The sequence below is a fragment of the Microcaecilia unicolor genome, chromosome 10 (assembly GCF_901765095.1).
Source record: "Microcaecilia unicolor chromosome 10, aMicUni1.1, whole genome shotgun sequence".
NCBI classification, from domain to species: Eukaryota; Metazoa; Chordata; class Amphibia; order Gymnophiona; family Siphonopidae; genus Microcaecilia; species Microcaecilia unicolor.
Window position 1 is genome coordinate 55,310,058 of NC_044040.1, and position 21,882 is coordinate 55,331,939.

Below are 21,882 nucleotides of genomic sequence, written 5' to 3' on the forward strand. Positions count from 1 at the left end.
GAAGAGAGGGCAGGTGAGAGGCAAGGGACACTGAAGCGTGAGGCAGCGTTACACACATACTCACACCGGTACCTCTGTCACAGGCTGACTCAGAGGAGCTCTTCCCAATTCCTGAGTAATCCACGAGCAACGCTGCACATGTCCGGCAACTGGGCACCTGCACCCTCCCTAAGCCCAGCAGACCACCCGCCACCCGTCGGTTCCTGTCCGGCGGGATTCAGCACGAGCGCGCTTACCTTAAGGAGCGCTGAATTCGGGCGCGCGAAATACATCCGCCGCCCCTCGCGCAGACCGAACAGCAGCCGCACCACCGCTTCGCGAGTTTCCCTGCCTGTGCCTCCCTTCCCCACGTGTGCGCGCGCCACTTGAGAAGAGGGGGAGAGGGAGGAGCACTGCCACGCGCCCCCACCTCTCCTTCCACGTGCCACTGGAGGCTAGACAGAGCACTTCTCCTGCGGCGGGCGGCGCGCGCTCTGAACGAGTATCCCTTTCGGAGTTTCTGAACAGTAATAGTAATTAATAAAGGAAGAGCAGGTCATTCACGTCTGTCTCTTTTAGAACTATTACAAACTCTTGCCTGGGTTTCCTTCTGTTTGGAATCTGTCGTCTCCGAAATCCATCTTAGGTGTTGGAGTTCTGCTACTAACTTCATTTTGCAGAAGGAATAGCCCTTTCTCTACTGCCCCTCGTCAGACAGCCAGTGCGCCCAGTGGCTGCCTTCTCTCCCCCCCCCCCCCCCCCCCCCCCCCCCCGGAGTCGGTACCGTCGAGGCTGCAAGACAGAAGCTCGTGTGGAAGGCTTCACAAGGTCTGGAGCTCTTACTGCAGCGCGATCTCTGTTTGTATATTTCTTCCCCCGTGTCCCCTGAACGCGGTCTTCTTTTGCATTTACCGCTGCTTTCAACTCCAAGGCATTGCAGAATCCCTTTGAAATAATAAAGTCTTCAATGGAACTACTGAACGCTGGCCAGCCCGGCTCACAGACGGTGAGGTGCTGCCGTCCTCTGCTGTAGCTCAAGCAGAACTCATGTATACAAAACAAGAAAAGAAAGCTGAAAACAGTAAACCAAAAACAAAACAAACAGGCTTTTCGTCCTGACCAGTAGGTTTTAGATCAAATGACATAAGTAATTCATTGTTCTGCAATATTTTGGGTCCCAGTTTCCTCCAAAGCATTCAGCTCAATTGGAATTGGCTTTCACTGGCTTCTTGAGCCTTTATTCTCTAAGCATCCAGGAATTTGCCCCCTATTTTTTTGTTTCCCCTCCCTACTCAGTGAACAGTTCTGGAAGACTGCATTATTGCCAAGACGTTTTGACCAGTATGCAGTGTAATATTTGTAGTCTATGGTTCTACCCATTGAAATCAGTAAACCAGAATGCTGTTGTCAGAAATCCAAGATTGGCCAAGGTCATGAATAGAAATAAAACAAAATAAAGAAAAGAAAGTAAGATGATACCTTTTTTTATTTGACTAACAATCCATTTTTTTTATTAGCTTTCCAACGTAACTGGTTCAGATCAGAAATTCAGAAATGAGCAAATGATGACATATATACACATATCTATTCAGATATATTTCAGCACTTGCTCATTTCCGATCTGCAGAAGGGTTACCTTCCACAGCTAGTCAAAAAATGTAGTAAGTTAGTATACTTGGATTTCAGCAAGGCTTTCCCCATAGGTGACTTATATTGAACTCCCTTGGTATAGGCCCTAAAATGACTCATTGGGTTAGGAACTAGTTGAATGGGAGGCGACAGAGTAGTGGTACATGGGTGTCATTCCATTACCAGTGCTTTACTGCAGGGATTGGTCCTTGATGCATTCTTTTCAACATTTTTGTAAATAATAATACAGAAGGGCTATAGGGAAAAGTTTGCATTTTTGTAAATTATTCCAAAATCTGTGACAGGGTAGACATCCTGGAATGTGTGGAAAACATGAGAGATCTAGTAAAGTTTTAAGAATGGTCTGGAATGCAGCAGCTGAGATTTAAACTATGAGCTGCAAAAGAGACAAGAGTATAAGGGGTGAAGAGCTTCAGTGCATAAAAATGAGTTTGATTGGCGGGTGATCATAGCTGATGATCTTAAGGAGACGCATAGCCAGGCCTCAGGTTTTGGGGGGACCTGAGCCCAAAGTGTGTGTGTGTGGGGGGGAAGGGCCAAAATTTTGCCCTGCTTCCCCACCGCTGTCTGCTCCTGCTGCAACCTCACATCTCTGGGCTGGTGGGGGTTCCTAAGCCCCACCAGCGGAAGCCCTCTATCAGTCGATGTTTGTTTTCCTGAGCTGCGTGCTGCCTGCCCTGCTTTCTCCGCCCACATGCGTACTTGATTTTAGTGAAATTGAGCATGCACAAGGGAGGCCCGTCCCCTGCGCATGACCAGTTTTCATGCATGCACAAGGGAGTGAGCCTCCCTCGTGCATGCTCAGTTTCACTAAAACCAAGCATTTGCACAAGGAGGGGTAGGTAGGGCAAGCAGCGCGGCACCTCAGGAAAACATGCATCGGCTGAAGGAGGGCTTCTGCTGGTAGGGCTTGAGGACCCAAACCAGCAGACAGTGCATCAATTTGGGGGGGGACCTGAACCCAAATTGAGGGGTCCAGGCACCCAAAGCCCCCTCATAAGGTGGCCAAACAGGTAGATAATGCAAACAGTAAAACCAGAAAGATTCTTGGATGCATATGTAGAGCAGTGGCCAGCAGGAATAAGATGACAGTGCCTCTTTGCCTCTGGTGTGTGCAATTCTGGATATTGCACCTTGAAAAAGATATAAACTAGATGGAGTCAGTTCAGAGGGCGCTACTAAAATGGTCAATGATCTTTCTCATTAATCAGATCACAATATTTACTGTATTTTTACGCATATAGGACCAGCTTCAGTAAATGGTGCCCTAATTTGGGCGCCAGAATAAGTCAGCACCCAGCGTTATTCTATTAAGAGTGCTCAGGGTTGAGCACCCGGCCGATTCCCATGCCAAGATTTGGGCACCAGGATTTCCTGGCACCCAATTTGAGTGTACATCTGCAGTAGTGTACAACACTGCAGGCAAAGTTCTGGAACGCTCCTGACCCACCCATTGCCGCACCCCCCTTATTGGTTGCGCACTATAGGATTTGGGCGCCAAGTGCTATAGCATGTAGCACGATGCACGCACAAATGCAAATTAGTACCAATTAACATCATAATTGTTAGTGCCCAATTATTGTCATTAATTGGCTCGTTACCCAATTTAGTTGTATGTGCATCTTAGGATCATGCCCAAATTTGGGTGCCTTTTTTAGGATCCGGGGGATAAAGAGCGCACACATGTATCCCCAGATTCTATATATGGGGCCCAAATTTCTGCACCCAAATTTGGATGTGCTGCTGAGATGTGCTTGCAAATTAATTGCTTAATGAGCTCTTAACCATCGATAATTGGGTGCCAACAATCAATTATTGATGTTAATTGGCACTCAAAATTTGCCTGCACATCTAGCTGCCTGCTGTTCTATAAGGCAGGATGCCTAACTCCGATAGCGCATATCTCAAAAAGGGGTGTAGTCATGGGTAGGGCATGGGCGTGTAGTCATAAAATTTCATAAAATACCAGGTAAGTGTGCATAACTCAAGTGACAGCATTTAAGTGATTATATAAAGGATGCATACCCTTTATGGAATCATGCTTAGTGCCAATTTGTCTGGCACTATATTTTGAACGCCATTTATAGAATTACCTCCATAACATGTGCAAACTGCATGTCTATGTAAAAATATACTGAAATGACACACACTATGGGGCTCATTTTCAAAAGATAAAAATGTCCAAAAAGTGTCATAAACACCATATGGACGGATTTCTTCTCTAAACATCCAAATTGGTATTTCAAAACCTGTTTTGCAGGCGTCTATCTATGCATTTCATCTGCAATACGTCCAAATCACAAGGGGGTGTGTTGGGGGCATTTTGAAGGTGGGATTAGGGCGGGATAGGGAATGCCTAACATTTGGATATTTTACAGCCATAGTGGAACAAAACCAAAATGTCTAGGGTGAAAATGTCAATGTTTTGGTCTACAACTGTTTTTCGAATGAATAAAACACAGAAGGCCCAGGAGCTCAGGTTCAATGTGCCTCTTGTTTATTTTTGTTTCTTAAATCAGAACAACAAAGAATTTCAGATGGATTTCTTTTCTTTTCCTAAAACAACAAATTGAGGATTTTTGTTGCTTTTTTCATATAGTTAGAAAATGAATGTACAATGGTAAAAGATGGAAGAATCTCTTCTCCTTCCCTCAAAGTGATGTTTCCTTAACTCACCCACCTCCATCTCAGTAGTGCAATCCCCCCCCCCCCCCCCCCCCACCCGGTCGCTGGCAGGAGAACAGTGCTTCTAACCCTGGTCTGTCTTCTCTGCCAGCTTCAGTTTGAAATCTGAATGTGTGGAGAGGTTGGCAAGTCTCATGAAAATACAGAGGCTAATGCAGGTCGGGCATCAATTTAAAGCTGGCAGGGGAGGAAGACATGCAGGTGTGGATAAGAAACAATGATCACGGGTAGACTTTAGGAAAACGATTATGCTGGTTGGGGGAAGACAGCATTTGATGACACTAAGCCAAAGCTTGAAGCCTGGGGCAGATGCCTCTTTTCATTTTACATTAGGGATAATCAGTGGCACTGTAAAAAATAATCAGGGTACGGATCACATATGCCAATGCCTTTTGATGCCCCTGCATTTGATTTGATTTGAGTGCAGTATAAAAATATATTCATAATCAAAAAATAAGCAAATGTACAAATATACATTCATAGTATAAAATAAATAACATAAGGTAATCAAAATAAAAGGTCTTTGGTCTCCATAGAAACTTTGTTTCAAGGTTGTCGATTTCTCCTTGAATTCAAACATAACACTCAAAGTACTATTGGAATTAGTAAAAATAAACAGAGAAGAAATCATTTTAATTAGTAACCCTCCCTTTTACAAAGCTGTGCTAGCGGCTGCTGGAACGGTAATGCTGACACAACCCATTCATAGTGAATAGGCTAGGCTGTGTGTCGGCATTACTGCATGGCAGCTGCTAGCATAGTTTTGTAAAAGGAGAGGTAAATCAGCAGGTTCTAGGATAATTTTAATAAAATTAGGACTATAACAGTAAACAATTCATATCAAAGGTTGAATGTGAACTATCTGATGCCCACAGTTCACATTATTCTTTGCTCTTTACATTGTACTGTTAAACACTCATTACTTGTTAAGATACTGATTTTTTCTGTTACACATGTTAGTGTAGAATGACTCCATCCATAGTGTATATTAGCTGGTAATATATAACATAAAATGTATTTAACTAACCTATCTTGTTATATCTTTTCCAACAACTGTCTCCATGGATTATAATCAGTCTGCAGTAGGCTACAGTTACACACTTTATAGATGTTGTAGATTTGGGACCAAATAATTAGGAGCCCAGTTCAAACTCAGGTTTGAATGAAGAGGAATTTCAACCTCAGAAATGCCTTCACTAGCACATTGCTGATCACTATGTTCAGGCATCTCATTAGGACAACTTCTAGCACTTCACTGATTTTGACATCAGTAGGAGTTACCATCTTTACAATCATTGAAATATTGTGCTCAAGAGAGTGAGCATTTAGAGCCCTGGAGAAAAAGCCCATTAGCATGATAGCAAGTTTTAGCCTTGCTGCGCTTAATCCTGCTTCTTATGTGACTTCACTTCCAACCTGGAAAACTTGTTTTTCTGGGCCCCTGTCAACAGTAGGGCACCACAGTGTAGCATTCTAAAGTGATGTACCAAAGAGGATTGCCCCTTTGGAGTTTCTTTTAGTAGGCCAGTGCTTATCAATCTTTTTGTGGCTATGACACCATGATTGCAGTCAAATAAAATTGTGTGACCCCCCTGGAGATGTAGATTAATGATGTACCTATGGAAAACTTGCCTAAGCCATTGCCCTGAATGTGGGTTTTGCAACACCATATGGGGTCCCGACCCACAGTTTGGGAAAATCTGCAGTAAACCATCAAGTACAGGAAGGAATTTTATCTTAATTTTATTTTGTTGTAGTATAATATGTTGGTGGCTTGTGGTTTTCTTGCTGTTTGTGACAATATTAAACTTTTAGTTTAGTTTATTAGTGCTTGATAGACCACCCTTCACAATACAATCAGAGCGGTTTGCAAAAGATAACATGATAAAAACATTTAAAATACAGTTGAGTATCCCACAGACCCTGATGAAGGAGGCGAAACTTGGGCCGTAGATGGGTTATAGAAGACTAAAATCGTGCATAAGACTGCTCAGTAGTTTTAACGGCAGCAAGTTAAGTAACCTCCGAGATTGATATATGCAATGACCAAAATAATATGGGAGGGTTACATAGTAGAGGTTTTTGAGCCTGTGATGAACAGGTAGTGCTCCCTAAAGTTGGACTCAACATAAGGAGTATTTGCCTGGATTTGAGGCTTTTCCTCTATAAAAAAAATAAGATCTCATCTGACACCACATTAGTAATAGGGGTCACTTGATTTGAATGTAAAAATAGGAGATCAGACACTAATTGGCTTCTTGCTGATTTCAGAGAAAGATTTGGAAAAAATTTAATCAATTTGATTTTAGATGTTTTTCATGTGTCATCATGACTGTGTTGGGGATTTTAATCTGCATCTGAATGATTTGTCTTGGCAGAAGCTCAATCTTTCTTACCCAGTGAGCAAGTCATATCCTGCTTTTATCATTTTTATTTTTCTTTGTTCTCAGAAGATTATCCAGGAAGGATGGTTCATGACAGATTATTATAATATAGCAATTATTTTGTGGTCAGAAAATCCTTACGATACTGTATGTTCTGGGTTAGGGCATATCCCATTGGATTAAGATTTCTCTATGGTATAATATTGATTCTGGGAGAGAGGAAGGTTCAAGTAGGTTGGGATCAGAACGTTTTAAACTTTTGATCTTGTTATGCAAGATATACTTTTCATCCTGTGTGCTAGATCCTTGCTCTCTTTGGCTCATTAAGAGAACTGAGGTGGTATCCAGTTCCTTAATAAACATTGGGGCATGTTTACTAAAGTCCTAATTGCAAAAGCTAAGGTGAGATAAGTGCAAAGCCTGAGTGGTAAATGCAGGTGGCATGCCCTGCATCTACCCTATATTTACCACATAAGCACTGTTACATGCAGTGCCAGATAGCACTGGTGCTCCAGCACTATCGGCACTGCAGGTAATGCAGTGCCAGCAAGTAGAAATTCATTGCCATGATAGCGCAGGTAGCCGATCCCCTTTGAATAGTCCAGTCTCCCCTTCCAGTCTCCTTCTAAAAATCAAGTCCATTGCTTCATTGATGTTGGTTAATAACTTGAAATTGTGGGAAAGGCTAAGGTCATTCCTTTCTCAGACTTGAGGTGGCCCTCCCACTGCTGAAAACCTTGTATATCTGTTAAAATGAGCTTTCACAATATGGAGGTTACTTTAGATTCTTCGCTTAACTTTGATGGACATATTGTAAAGTAACAAAACTGCCTTTCTTTAATCGATTACATGATTTGTCAGTTAAAACCTTATTTGGATTAGTCTCGTTTAGAAACCCTTATGCAGTAATTTAATTGGTCAAAGAGAGATTACTGCAATGTGCTATTAGTAAGACTCTGTCAAAGGCTTATTTATAAGCTTCAGAGGATCCAAAATTTAGCACTTTCCTCTCTTTGGATTTCTCCAAGGTCCAGGAATCTTCACATCCCCTTTCTGGATCCCCGTTCTAAGTTCCCAGATCTCATCTATCTTTAGATCCTTCCTTCAAGATCCCACCACCTCCCTCTTTCCTCTTGTCTATCCTAATCTTCCCTCTTTCTCCCCTCCCCATCCAAAATCCTCTCTCTCTTCCGGCCTTTCTATTCCTGATCCCTTCTTCTCCTCTTTCCCATCCCCAAGGTCTACTACTTCTATGCCACCTAATTTCCCACCCATAAAATTCTCCCCCCCCCCCCTCCCCGCAAAACAAATATTCAGAAACAATGGAAGGTTGGAAAACTATGTTTATTACAGAAACCAAACTAGTCTTTATTTAATATGCAAACTAATTCAAATTTATGTAAATGTACACCAGAATTGCCACAGAGTTTCAAAAATATTGCCAACAGATTGTTTTTAGCTCTTGTCATAGGCTGTACCTGAGGTACCTTAGGAAACTGGGAGCTGTAAGTATGTTTAAAAGTGACAAGATAGCATATTAATGTTTTAAATGTGTGGGAAGTGCTTGTTATACAGAAAAAAGGTGTGTGGTCTGGTTTGCCTCAGTACACACAAAGAAGAATGCATCATTGCGGGTTTTTAACTGTTACTGTAAGGAATGTAACATTCCCGCAGCCAAGAAGGCAGATTAAACATGACCTTTAATAATGCTCTTAGTCCAGATCATTATTATACTGTTATTTTGTTGGGCTCATTGAGTATTTCGTGTAGCCTGCTGAAGTCCAACAGCATGTTTTGTAAAAATATTGCAATGTTCAATGAACAAGTAGTCACTTATTTTTAGATTGTAACATTACTCCTTGTTTTTAAGATCTAAATGTACAAGGGCACCGACTTTGAGGCTAAGCAGTTAACCTGATCTTTACAGACCAGAATGTCTTCTGAGGCTTGTGAATTGTCCATTATGTATGTCTTGGAGTAATGCAATTTGTTTCCAAACTGTGTCTCTTTCATGATAGCCTCAAGTATGGGTATTGGTGGGCTTGTTTCTTGGCGTGCAAAGCACTAATCTATTAGGTCAGGCAGCATTAATATTTAAAGAATGCCATTGGTGACATGTGAAAGGCAAATTAAATCAGAAAACCTATTAGAAAAAAAGTCCAGTCAGCCTACCTGCCACTAGCATGCATCACCATTTAGATGTAACAGTTTCTTGGGTATTAGTGCTGGAGACATCAAGTCTAGTTTGGAAGCAAATCACTAAAGAAAAAGCAAATGAACTACATTACATTGGTAAACAGGTTTTTTATTTGTTTGTTTAACCCTTCCTGATTTTTTTCATTTTACTTTATCAGTTTAGTTAGGATGGGAGGGAGCTAAACATATAATTGTCATTTGTGTTCTGACCTTTTTCTTCAAGCACAAGGACAACTAATAAATTTGCCCATTTAGAGGCCAGAGGAGAGGAGCAGCAAGTAGCAACTGCTCAAGTCTTATTCTTCTAAGCATCTTTGCAGTCTAATTTCCAGTGGGTTAGGAGCTGCAGCGAGGTTTCAGTACCAGGTCAGGAAGTGCAGTGTCTCCCTTGCTTTTCAGTGTCTTGAGAAGATGAACCCTCCAACTGCTTTTTAATGTTTGGAATGGTTGTTTTCTGGCTAAATTTGCAGTATATTGTTATGCAAATGCACTCTGATGACATTTGTGCCCTATAGAAAAGGGCAGAGAAAATGCATTACGCATTTCAAAGAGTACATGGGCAAGTATTAAATCACAACACTTATATGGCCAGGTTCCAAAGGAAATGATGGGGAAAAGGGCAGGAAACAGAATCTTATAGAAAAAAAAACCTTTTTAGAGCCCAATCACCATCCACCCAAGGAGAAAAAAATACAATTTAACATGATTCAAAGGATGAACTGTAGTCTTCAATTATAAACATGCATCTAACCCACAAAATAAATCTTTCACTCATCTCTATAGTCTCTTTTTCTCCATCATTGAATTACAGTTGACCGCACACTGAGGTACAACATTGCTACAGGAATATTGGTGCATATGTACAATATGGGTATATGTGAAACATTGTTTTACATAGGACATAGAGATTGGAATTGAGACTTCCAGGTCAGTACATGCTAATTTCTGGTGGTAATTGAGAAAAAGATCTTGCAACTTAGAGCCCTTTCTTAAATATCTGCAAGCAGGGCCGGCCTAAGAGTACCTGATACCCTAGGTAAACGTTCATCTATGTGTCCCTCCGAGGGTTACTATATTTGCGGAGACAAAAAAAAAAGACACAAAAATAAAAATTGTTGCTACCTTTGCTAAAGAAATATTTAATTGTAGCAAATGTGTAAATGGCTTTTAGTTAATGAACACATATCAAACAGTGATTGACTTATAGCACAGCAGTAGACAATAATCTACTTTTCAAAAACTTCTAGACTGGAGTTTGACTGAGTCTGAGCCTAAGGATACTTATCAGAAGAGTGGATATCTCTCAACAACTCTGTCTGGCTTCTGAGATTCATGTGAAAGTCTTTGCATGACATATGCTTAAAGTGCTGCATGAACAAAATTCCTTTGACAGCTTCAACCAGCAGGGAAACAGAGACGAAATCAACAATGCCTTTCTCTTCTTTAGCACCTCTATATGTCCAAACTGACTGATAGGCCAGAGATAAGTTCTTTCAATATGTGGGTAGGTCTGTTGGTCATAGGCACATAAAAGAAAAAGAGAATATTTTCCTACAAATTAAAAACCTGGAGGACATATCTGAAGAAGTCCACAAGGCCATGTCCTCTTGAAGGAGGATATATGGTAACCCTCCCCCTCCCCTAGGGCAGCTTAAGGCCCTACACTTGTGTACTCCAGCATCTCCCCTTCTGTTCCTTAAGTACCCTCTTGCCCCCTGTAGTCCAATATCTCCTCTTCTCTTCCCTAATCCCCCCATAGTTTAGCATCTTCCCTTCTTCCTCCTTCCCCTCCTCCCAGGTAGCCAACCTACTACTTTCCTCTCCTACCTCTTCCCCCATTCAGCATCTCCTCTTCCTGTCCCATGTTCAGCATTTCTTTGCCTTGCCACTGCTGCCCTACCTGTTCCCTGGCCCAAGTCGCAAATAGACACAGCACCGACGCAGGACCTTTAAACACAGGCCCATGCACAAATGCTGCCATATCCCACTCTCTCTCTCTCCCCGATACTTTCTTTTGAAGAGAGAGAGAATGGGATGCAGCAGCACATGATCATTGGCCTGTGTTCAAAGGCCCCACACCAGCATTGCATCTGCTTATAACTTGGGCATGGAAACAAGTAGGGTAGCAGTGGCAGGGCAGAGAGGAGAAATACTGGACATGGGACAGAGGGGTGGGAATGGGGAAAGGAAATGTTGCTGGCCTGCCACCCCCAAATGCTGCCAGTAGGTGGTCACCTAGTCTGCTTGGTGGCAAGACCTGCCTTGTATACAGGAGTGCACATGTATTTGCCGGTACATGTAGCAGGAGTATCCATTTTACAAAGATACATGTGGGAAAAGAATGAACGGCATGTACCCAGAAGCTTCCATATGAAGTGCTGACACCCAATTATTAAAAACCTGCACATTTAACTGCTGCCAATAAAGTGGTGAGGCTACAGTTTTAACAGGTTTTTATTTTGGAGGCGAACTTAAGGAGAAGTATTCCCTTAAACCCTTGTGTAAAGCCCTGGCTTAAACAAACACTTAAAAAGAAAAAAAAACAATATGTTGCAATAGTCAATGCAAGAAATTACATAAGCATAAAGCAATTGGGAAAAAAACAGACTCTGTAAAATAACCTCAAATCTTACATAGTTGGCACAAGTAATAAAATGAAATCTAGACCAAAAATGTAGATGTGTAGATTTTAGTCCCACGAAAGCCTTTCCCAGACATTGCCCTCTTGAAATCTTTACATAATGTGGATTTCCACCTTTAAATAGCAGCTTTCTGAAATCACTTTGTACACATAAATGTGACATACCTGTATAAATCACAAATAAGCCTTTTAAAATAACCCCCATAGTATATGTGTGTAAGAGAGAATATGAACATGAAGTATTAATGAGGGGTATGTATACTTACTGTGAACATTAGGGATAAATCACGAAGAGCAGAGGATGTGTGGAAGTCATTTGGCATCCTCTGCTCTTTATGGAATAGTGCTTAGCACCAATTCTCATGCCTGGCACCCTGACATAATAGCCTGGTCAAAATAGCCCCTAACAAAATGGCCCCTGACACAATAGCCCTTAACAAAATGGCCCCTGACAAAATAGCCCTTAACAATGGCTCCTGCAATAAAATACCATTTAACAAAATGGCCCCTGACTAAATAGCCACTAACAAAATGGCTCCTAATAAAATGAGCCCTTACAAAATGGCTCCTAACAAAATGACCCCTTATAAAATGGCCCTTGACAAAATGGCCCCTGTAACAAAATATCCCTTGACAAAATAGTCCATGACAAAATGGCCTCTAATAAACTAGACATTGACAAAATAGCCCTTGATAAAATGGACCCTAACAAAATAGCCCTTGACAAAATAGCCCCAGTAACAAAATAGCCTCTGACAAAATAGCCCCCGACAAAATGGTCCTTAACAAAATAGCCCATGACAAAATGGCCCTTGACAAAATAGCCCCAGCAACAAAATGGCCTCTGACAAAATAGTCCCCAACAAAATGGCCCTTAACAAAATAGCACTTGTCAAAATGGCCTCTGACAAAATAGTCCTTGACAAAATAGCCCCTGTAACAAAATTGCCCTTCACAAAAACTAAGAATTATAGCAAAACTCTGTCTCCCTCCATCTGAGGGTCCAGCATCTCTTCTCCCCTTCTATTCCCCACTCCCTCATCTGAGCTGTCTCTCTTCTTTCATATCTTTCTCCATTGAAGCATCTTTCTCTCCCCACCCCCGTGTTTTGTCATCTCTGTCCCACTACTCCCTTCCCTGCATTCTGGTATCTCTTTCCCTTCCCCCCCCCTCCCCATGGTTTGGAAATGCATCTCTTACTTCCCACCCACCTAGTCCAGCATGCCTCCCTCTTTCTCCTGCCTACCTTGCGTGGTCTGGTATATCTCTCATTCTTCCTCCCCCCTTGGCGATCCTCCAATGTTCTCGTGAGCTGCTGGTGCTGCTGGCAGTCTACAGGAACATTGGAGGGTGGGTGGGGGTGGTGAGAGGGTGAGAGAGATAAAGGACCATGCAGGGCAGGTAGGAGAAAGATGGAAACAAGGGAGGCAAAGGGGAGACTTACCTTGGCTCAAAGCAGCAGAGGGAGTCAAAGGCACACAGTTGCAGCAGCAGGAGCAGAACAGGTAAAATACTCAGGCTTGGGCCCTTTTGTTGGGGGGGGGGGGGCTCATTAGTCAGGGGCTGATTTGTTGAGGGCAATTTTGTAGGGGGATTTTTTGTCAGGGCTATTTTGATCAGATACTCCGTGCCCAACTCTGGACACCAGATGTATGTCTCTGAAATCTGGTGTAAATCCTGGCACACAATTTGGGGTGGAGGTTCTTTATTCTATAGCACTGTGCCTATTTTTTCAAAATGCCCTTGATCAGCTTATGCTTCTCCCCTGGCTATGCCCCCTTTTGAGTTTCACACTAAGGGATTTAGGCACCCAGTGTTATATACCACAGGAGAGATGAATTCTTCCCCTCTTACCTTGGGTGTGGGCTGAATCAACTCTTTATTCTAGTGTGAGGGAGAAGGAATATTAGAGCAGTTGTACCAGCAGCAGCAAAATACAGTGGCTAGCCCCATCAACCCTCTGTAGGTAGGGGTGGGGGGACACAGGTAGCAACCAGCTTTATCAACCAGTAGCCCAATCAGCAGTTTCATGAGGCTAAAGAATGTGAGCCACGAGACAGTGAAATGCTGGGCCCCAGTTGGGTTCAGGCCCACCCAGCAGTGGAGGCAGCGGAGCAGAAGGAGCAGGCTGAGCTCCGTTCCTGCATTTGCCTCCCTCTCCCAGATGCTGCCTACCGCCGCCATGATCGCAGGAACTACCTCCCTCCGTCTCTCAGCACTGCCACTCATCAGCAGCAGTAGCGCCGGTAGCGAATCAGGAAGTTCTGATAATGGGGGCGGAACGCGGCAGAGAAGACGCTTCCGGGTTAGAAGAAGGCAGCGTGTATGATTCGCTACTGGCGCTGCTGCTGATGAGTGCTGAGAGACGGAGGGAGGTAGATCCTGCGATCGTGGCGGCGGTAGGCAGCGTCTGGGAGAGGGAGGCAGATGCAGGAGCTCAGCCTGCTCCCACTGTAAATTTTGGGGGGGAGAAGAGGGCGGGCAGGTGGAATTGAATGGGAGGGAAGGATGGAGCCCGGAGGGAATTGCAGGGGAGAGAGGAGAATCGCTGATGGCTGGAGGGAGGGGACAGGGGAGAAAATAGAATTGCTGGGTATGGATAGATAGAGGGGGGCGGGGGCAAGAACAGAATTGCTGGGTATGGATGGATAGAAGGGGGCAGGGGCAAGAACAGAAATGCTGGGTATGAATGGATAGGGGCAGGGCAGAGATGAGAATTGTTGGGTATGGATGGATGGAGGGGAGAGGAGAGTTGCTGGACATGGGTGGATGGAGGGCAGGGGAGAGGAGGGTTGCTGGACATGGATGGATGGATGGACGGACAGAAGGGCAGGGGAGAGGAGGGTTGCTGGCATGGATGGATGGAGGGGAGGAAAGAGGAGATAGGAAGGTTGCTGGACATGGGTGGATGGAGGGCAGGGGAGAGGAGGGTTGCTGGACAAGGATGGATGGATGGAAGGGCAGGGGAGAGGAGGGTTGCTGGCATGGATGGATGGAGGGAAGGGCAGGGGAGAGGAGGGTTGCTGGACATGGATGGAGGAGAGGAAAGGGAGAGAGAAGAAATGCTGGACATGGATGGAGGGGATGGAAGAGTGAGGAAGGCGAATAGAAGAGATGAGGGAAAAGGAAGAGAGGAGAAAAACTGCACATAGATGAAGAAAATAGGCAGAAGCTGGATCCACTGGACAGTCGTCTGCAGAGGATCCAGCTTTTACTTAAGGATGTAGGACAAGAAATGAAGAAGAAAGGCGGAAAGTAAAGAAATAAATGGAAAAGAAGCCCTGGAAACGGAGTTAAGAGGACAGATAGCAGCAGAATCAGATACTGAGCCAGCATGATCAGAAAAACAGTCACCAGACAACAAAGGTAGAAAAAAAATCACTTTATTTTCATTTTAGTTTTTGGACTATGTCCACTTTGAGAATCAGGTGCTCAACATTAAAAGTTTATATTTATTTACTTATTTATGGCATTTTATCCCACAATAAACATGAATTAGATTGGAACCTGGGATCATTTAATTTTTTTTTTCCTGGAGAGAGTAATGCATTGCCTCCCCCCCCCCACCCCCACCCAGGCTCTCTCCCAGCTATAGCCAGCTCTGCAATTTTGAGGGGAGGTGCACGGGGGGGGGGGGGGGGGGTGCAGAGGTAGACCGGGGAGAGAGCCTGTTGTTAAACATTTACCAGCACACCACTGTCTAGTGCCCACCCATCCAACCTGTTGGCCCACCCAAAAATTGACTTCTGGCTACGCCACTGCTGGGCCCAAACCAGAAATGAGGGCTTCTGTTGAGAATGGAAGTCACATTGGGAAATCTGGAAGTGTGGGGCTGAGGACAGGGGCCTGAGGGAGCCAGATTTGGTGGTGTTGCTGTGGTACCTGAGAGCTGAGCATTCAGGCTGGCTCTGTCTCCTGCTGCTACCACAGCTGGGCCTGGGATAGGCTCTCCACACACTCTGCCCATGATTTCTGAAGCACTGTCAGGCCTAGCTGTCTTTATTACTGACATTAAATAGATATTGATTTTTTTTTTTAGAGCGAGGCATTGGGGGTCAGGCAAATGAAAACTAGTTGGTTAATAAACAATTAATTAGCAAACAGTAAAAACAGATAGTGGGGATTCAAAGGTAAATTGGAAATCATGTGATATATTACTCAATGTTTCTGTTGCAGCATTACTAATAAAACACACTATTGCTCCATTATGGAGGAAACAGGAATGGAAAAGCCACATAGGTAACAACCATCAGCTATGTCAAGGAAAACAAACTTTAGAGTCTGTTACTATGCTATTGATTTATGCACCTGTTTTGACTTTGAATAATTACCACCAGAAATGGTGTCAACTTTCTAGGCCAAATCATTACAACTGCAGTTATGAATAAATTTGCCTGAGAAAATGTGAACAAAATGCAGGTGCTTCCCTTTTCATTTTGATTTGTGCTCAGATTCTTTTGTTGCCATCTGGGATGAAGCCATGAATCAGTAGTGGCTCATCTCCTTTTTTTAATGGGAAAGGCTCTGTTTTCTAAAAGAAGTGCAACACACACGCTGAGCAGCTGGCACTCCCATCAGCTGTTCATGCACCGGTGTATTGCTAAGTTTGATTAACTGATGTCAATGCTTTAATTCAGAGACTGCATACATGAAAAAAGAATGTGTGTAAAAATGGGTCCCTTTTGAAAACAAAGACCACAATGTTATTTAATCACATGGGGGCCCATTTACTAAGCTGGCTTAAGCCCCAAATTAAGTCACTAAAATTGCGTGCACAAATTTGGGCGTGTGCTCAATTTGCACACGCAATTTAATTGAATAGCAAGACAATTAGCACCAATAATTGAATGCTAGCAATTATCGGTGCTAATTGGCATTAATTAAAATTTACGCGTGTACCTTTACACAGACCCAAAAAGGAAGCACGGCCATGGGAGGTTCAGGGCTGTTCCTTTAATTTATATGGGGTAAAGGGGATCCACACCCAATATAGGCACGGGGATTTACACCAAGGTTTCATTGTTGTAAATGGTCATGCCTAAATGTCATAGTTCCCGGTGCTGAGCACTATTGTATAAACGGCACCTAACTTTAAGTGCCATTTATAGAATAGCACTAAGCATTGTTTTTTCAGCACTGAGTTTTTAGGCACCATTTAATTTTAATTTTTTTGTTACATTTGTACCCCACGCTTTCCCACTCATGGTATGCTCAATGTGGCTTACATATTGTATACAGGTACTTATTTGTACCTGGGGCAATGGAGGGTTAAGTGACTTGCCCAGAGTCACAGGGAGCTGCCTGTGCCTGAAGTGGGAATCAAACTCAGTTCCTCAGTTCCCCAGGACCAAAGTCCACCACCCTAACCACTAGGCCACTCCTCCACTCCAATTTATATAATTTAATCCTAAATGTTTAACATGGCTTTTATTGTGCAGTAAAAAAAAACCAACCAAACAAAAAAAAAAAACCACATAAGAACTACCATCCACAGGTGCAGAATAGAAGAAACAAAACGGTGGAGGAGACAAAAAAAAAACCCAACTCACGCCAAGGATGTCTAAAGAAGCACTTGATTAGATCTTCACAAGGACCCGACATGAATTTTGCTTCAGCCTAAATAGGCCTGTCTAGAAGACCTGTAGTGACTATTGAACATAAACATCAAATAGCTAAATGAGAAACATATGAGGTTTTCCAAATTATGCTCTGAAGAGGATAAACTTGCTGAACTCAGCTCTAAAAGTCAAGGTGCCAATCTCTGGCGCACTGCTCAAAAACAAAGGCAGTGATTGGCGCCACACAAACTCAAAGAACTGTTAGCACATATTTTAACCTGAGTTTTTACAGGACACTTGTGTCATCATCATGATAGTTGACTTTAATTATCAAAATCTTGGAGGGGGGAGCCTGAAAGTTAATTGAGGTGGAGGGGTATAAGGCTGAAGGTTAGCTGAAGGTGCCCGCCACTTTTCCACTGTCTCTGAACAGAGTGAAATAATTCAATGTTTCTTTATCTAGTAGTCTTATCTGTAGTCAATAATTCCTATTGCAACACAAATAATTTACAAGGAACATAATAGTGCTAGATTTATGAATGTGTGTTATTGCTTTAAAAGGCACTAATTAGAATTTTTCCCCCTATTTTCTTGTGGGAAGGGGAGAGTCAGAAGAGATAGAGCTCTCTCCTTGTTGGTACAGTCATTCTGCCTCCATTGCTAGAAGTTCCCTGGGGGGGATGGGGGATGGGATATGTTGGGAGTTGAGATGGGGGTAACTTTAATATTTATCTTGTTGATAATACTTATGTAGCTGTTTGGCTTTTTCATGTTCTTTGGTGTTAGGTTGGTCACCAATAACAGCTGCTTAACACTGAACAGTGGGTGGGGGGGGGGGGGGTAGGTGGATAAAATTGTTAACAGTTTGATGACGGTTCATATAGTAATACCTTTTTTTCTTCATGTACGCTTTGACATTGGATTCACTGTATACTCACATTGTTAGATTCATCATCAATAAAAAAAATTGTTTGTAAAAGGTACCAGTTAGTATTAAAGCACATTATTTACTGCAGGTCTCATTCTTCTGAATTCTGTATAGGTTGAGGAATTTTGGGTGCCGGAATTTGTGCGCAGATCTGAGGCCTGTGTGCAACTTAATGCAGAAATTGGCACTAATTGGCTAATTAATTGGTGCTGAATTGCCATTGCATGCAGATCTCCCCTGCACGCTATTCTATAACTTGTCTAACGTTTCCCACATGTAACCAAAAAAGGGATGTGGCCAAGGAAGGGGCAGAGATGGATCATGGACATTCCCAAACGTTAGGCACCAAGTTATGGGATAGTGTCGATCCATGCCTAACTTTGGGCTCTGGACTTACACCCATTTCTATCAGGCATAAGTCTGGTGCCCAAAGGTAGACGTGACCTGTGCGCTATGCTGGTATTCTGTAAAGGTCGAAAAAAAGAGGGAAACCAAAGAACAAAATTCAAACAGCAACAAAAAAAGCACCAGGGGCCTTCAGAACTGAGGATAGCGAGCATGTTCTGTGAGTGGCTAGACCATTAGTTTCTTTGAATAGCATTGACCATCTTCTTCTGACGAGCAACTACAACGACCTCTGACACAGGCACAATTGCTGAAACATGGCTTGTGTCAGGTCAGAAATAAAGATTTGCTTGCTATCCTCAGTTCTGAAGGCCCCTGGTGCTTTTTTTGTTGCCATTCTGTTTATGGTTTATTTGAGATTTGATATACCACCATATCTGACATACAGGTCACAGTGGTTTACAGTGTATATTTTATTTTATTTTTGTTACATTTGTACCCCGCATTTTCCCACTCATGGCAGGTTCAATGCAGCTTACATGGGGCAATGGAGGGTTAAGTGACTTGCCCAGAGTCACAAGGAGCTCCCTGTGCCTGAAATGGGAATCAAACTCAGTTCCTCAGTTCCCCAGGACCAAAGTCCACCACCTTAACCACTAGGCCACTCCTCCACTCCACTATGGAAAGGAAGTCCATATATGACAAGAAACACAACTGTAAAAGTTGGGCACACTTTATAGAATAGGAGCTCTGTGCTGACCTTTTCAGAGTAACATTCAACACTATTTATAAAATTTCCTCTATTTTGTACAATATGACCTATTTACTAATAATGTATATTGTTGCACTCATATACAGTATTGCACTATGGTATATCTGAACCTTAGTCATTCTGTCTGAAAAGAATAAAACGTCTGGGGGTTTCAAACATGAGTTATTGCTGGTGGTTGTCTCAATTTCATTTATGATTTATATGCCTCTCTTTTCTGAAAGATGAAAACTTCCCAAGGGGCTGTTTCTTTTAATAATATTTAACACTCTTACGGTTACCAGTAAATAGTCTCTTTGCAGTGTATTGAAAATCATTCTTCATCTGTTTTACTAAGCTTTCTGAGAGACCTTGTTGTGAAAGAGATACAAGACAATTTGAAAGGCAAGACTTGAAAGTAGTTGAAGCCTAAATCTAGACTAGATCTTAAATTTGTCAATCACAAGTGTAAAACATATCTGATATCAAAATCTAGATTGGAATTAACAATATTCAGGTCACTTTTCAGTCTCCGTGATCAGTTGTTTAAAAAAAAAAAAAGGAGGGTTTTGGATGTAAAAAAACACATATATTCAGCTATGCTGAAAATACTGTAGATTGCTGTCGCACATAGCAGCAGTATTCAGCTAAGCAGTTTAATTTAGGACAAAATTAAACCATTTAACTATGCAAAGAGAGCCCGAGTATCGCTGCTATAGATATAGGGGCCCTTTTATAAAGCGTCGGTAAGCCCAATGAGGACCTACTGCACGCTTTTCCAGAACTTAATGCCAGACCAACGTAGTCGCTGGCAATAGTTCTGGCTCAAGCATGTGCCATTTCTGTCGCATCAGAAAAATTTTTTAATTTAATAGCATGGTGCTAACCCGGAGGTAATCAGGCATCGCTGCACGCTTCCTGGTTGCCACCAGGTTACCGCAGGAACCCTTACCACCACCTCAGTGGGTGGCGGCAGGTGCTCCTCCCTGCATGACCACGCAGTAAGAGTACTCTTACCGCATGACCATTTTTAAAGGTTTTTTTTACCCGCTGTGGTAAAAAGGGCCCCAGCACATGGGAAAAATGTCCCTCGCTGCTACCACAGGGCGTTTTTTCCCAAAGCTTGGTAAAAGGACCCCATAGTTAGGCAGAATCCCCTCACTCCACATAACTCTGCCCCAGCACTCAAATCTTGGACATGTATCCAAGATGCATGCATAAATTAATTAATGAGCCATTAACTACCAATTATTGGGTGCTAACCATTTATTGAAGTTAACTGCCACCACTTAGGATTTGCATGCACACCTAGCTGCATGCTGTTCTATGAGGCAGCCATTCCCATCCCAGTCTTTGGGGCACACCTTGTCCCATTGGGTTTTCAGGATATCCACAATGAATATTCATGAGATACATTTGCATGTAATTGAGGCAATGCATGTAAATCTATCTCATGCATATTCATTGTGGATATCGTGAAAACTTGATGGGACTAGGTGTGTCTCGAGGACTGGGTTGGGAATGGCTGCTATAAGGTATGGCACCTAACTCTATTAGCACATATCTCAAAGGGGTGTGTAGCCATGGGCATGTCAAGGATGTTTCAAGAAGTTGCATGAGTAGTTACAGAATACTGCCTCTGCATGCCTAACTTGGGTGCCAGAATTTACACCAGGTTTCATCAGGCATAACTATGAGCCTACAGTTAGGTATGGGAATCGGCATAAAGCGAGATTCTATAAAGGGTGCACACCCTTTACAGCATAGTGCTTAGGGCTGATTTTTTTTTTTTGGTGCCCATTTTTGAGTTGGAAAACAAAAGAGAAGCAGACTTTTGAGACTCTTAACAACTCCCAGTTATCAGTGTTGCTCGGCATGGCCATTTTATTTAATTTAATTATTTAGATTTTGCTCACACCTTTTTCAGTAGTAGCTCTAGGTGAGTTACGTTCAGGTACTCTGGATATTTCTCTGTCCCAGGAGGGCTCACAATCTAAGTTTGTACCTGAGGCAATCAGAGGGTTAAGTGACTTGCCCAAGATCACAAGGAGCGGCAGTGGGATTTGAAGTAGCCACCTCTGGATTTCAAGACCGGTGCTCTAACCGCTAGGCCAGTCCACCAATCCATGTTTTGCCAGACAGCTGCGTCAAGGGCAAAAGATAGAGTTCCTCAGCCTGTTTTCTCAAAGGTCTGCTTCTCTTCTGTTTTCCATCTTGGATATTGTGGACCGTTTGCCTTGTTGCCTTTTTAGTCCATTTTTGAGTGTCGTTTATAGAATTTCCCCTTTGTCTTAATAGTGTCAGAGAAGTTAAATGGATTTTCAGTGCCACTACAAAAGCAATTCTGTATTCTAGATGCTTACATTTATGCACCACTTACACACATCTACCCATTCTACTCCACTCATTATTTTATAGACCTTTATCATATCTCCCCTCAGCCGCCTTTTCTCCAAGCTAAAGAGCCCTAGCTGCTTTAGCCTTTCCTCATAGGGAAGTCGTCCCATCCCCTTTATCATTTTCATCGCTCTTCTCTGTACCTTTTCTAATTCTACTATATCGATACGGCGACCAGAATTGAACACAATATTCGAGGTGCGGTCGCACCATGGTGCGATACAAAGGCATTATAACATCCTCATTTTTGTTTTCCATTCCTTTCCTAATAATACCTAACATACTATTTACTTTCTTAGCCTCAGCAGCATACTGAGCAGAAGGTTTCAACGTATCATTAACAACGACATCTAGATCCCTTTCTTTGCCCG

At 42.8% G+C, this 21,882-nt stretch overlaps 1 protein-coding gene across 1 annotated transcript in view; it reads right to left on the reverse strand.

Annotated features, from left to right (window-relative positions):
- Positions 1-314, reverse strand: part of MET (MET proto-oncogene, receptor tyrosine kinase) — a 238,537-nt gene extending 238,223 nt beyond the window's left edge. The window contains exon 1 of the mRNA XM_030216229.1: positions 237-314. Coding sequence (XP_030072089.1) covers positions 237-272 — 36 coding nt within the window. The 5' untranslated portion in view covers positions 273-314. The remainder of the gene's footprint in view (positions 1-236) is intronic.
- Between the last annotated feature and the right edge of the window lie 21,568 nt (positions 315-21,882).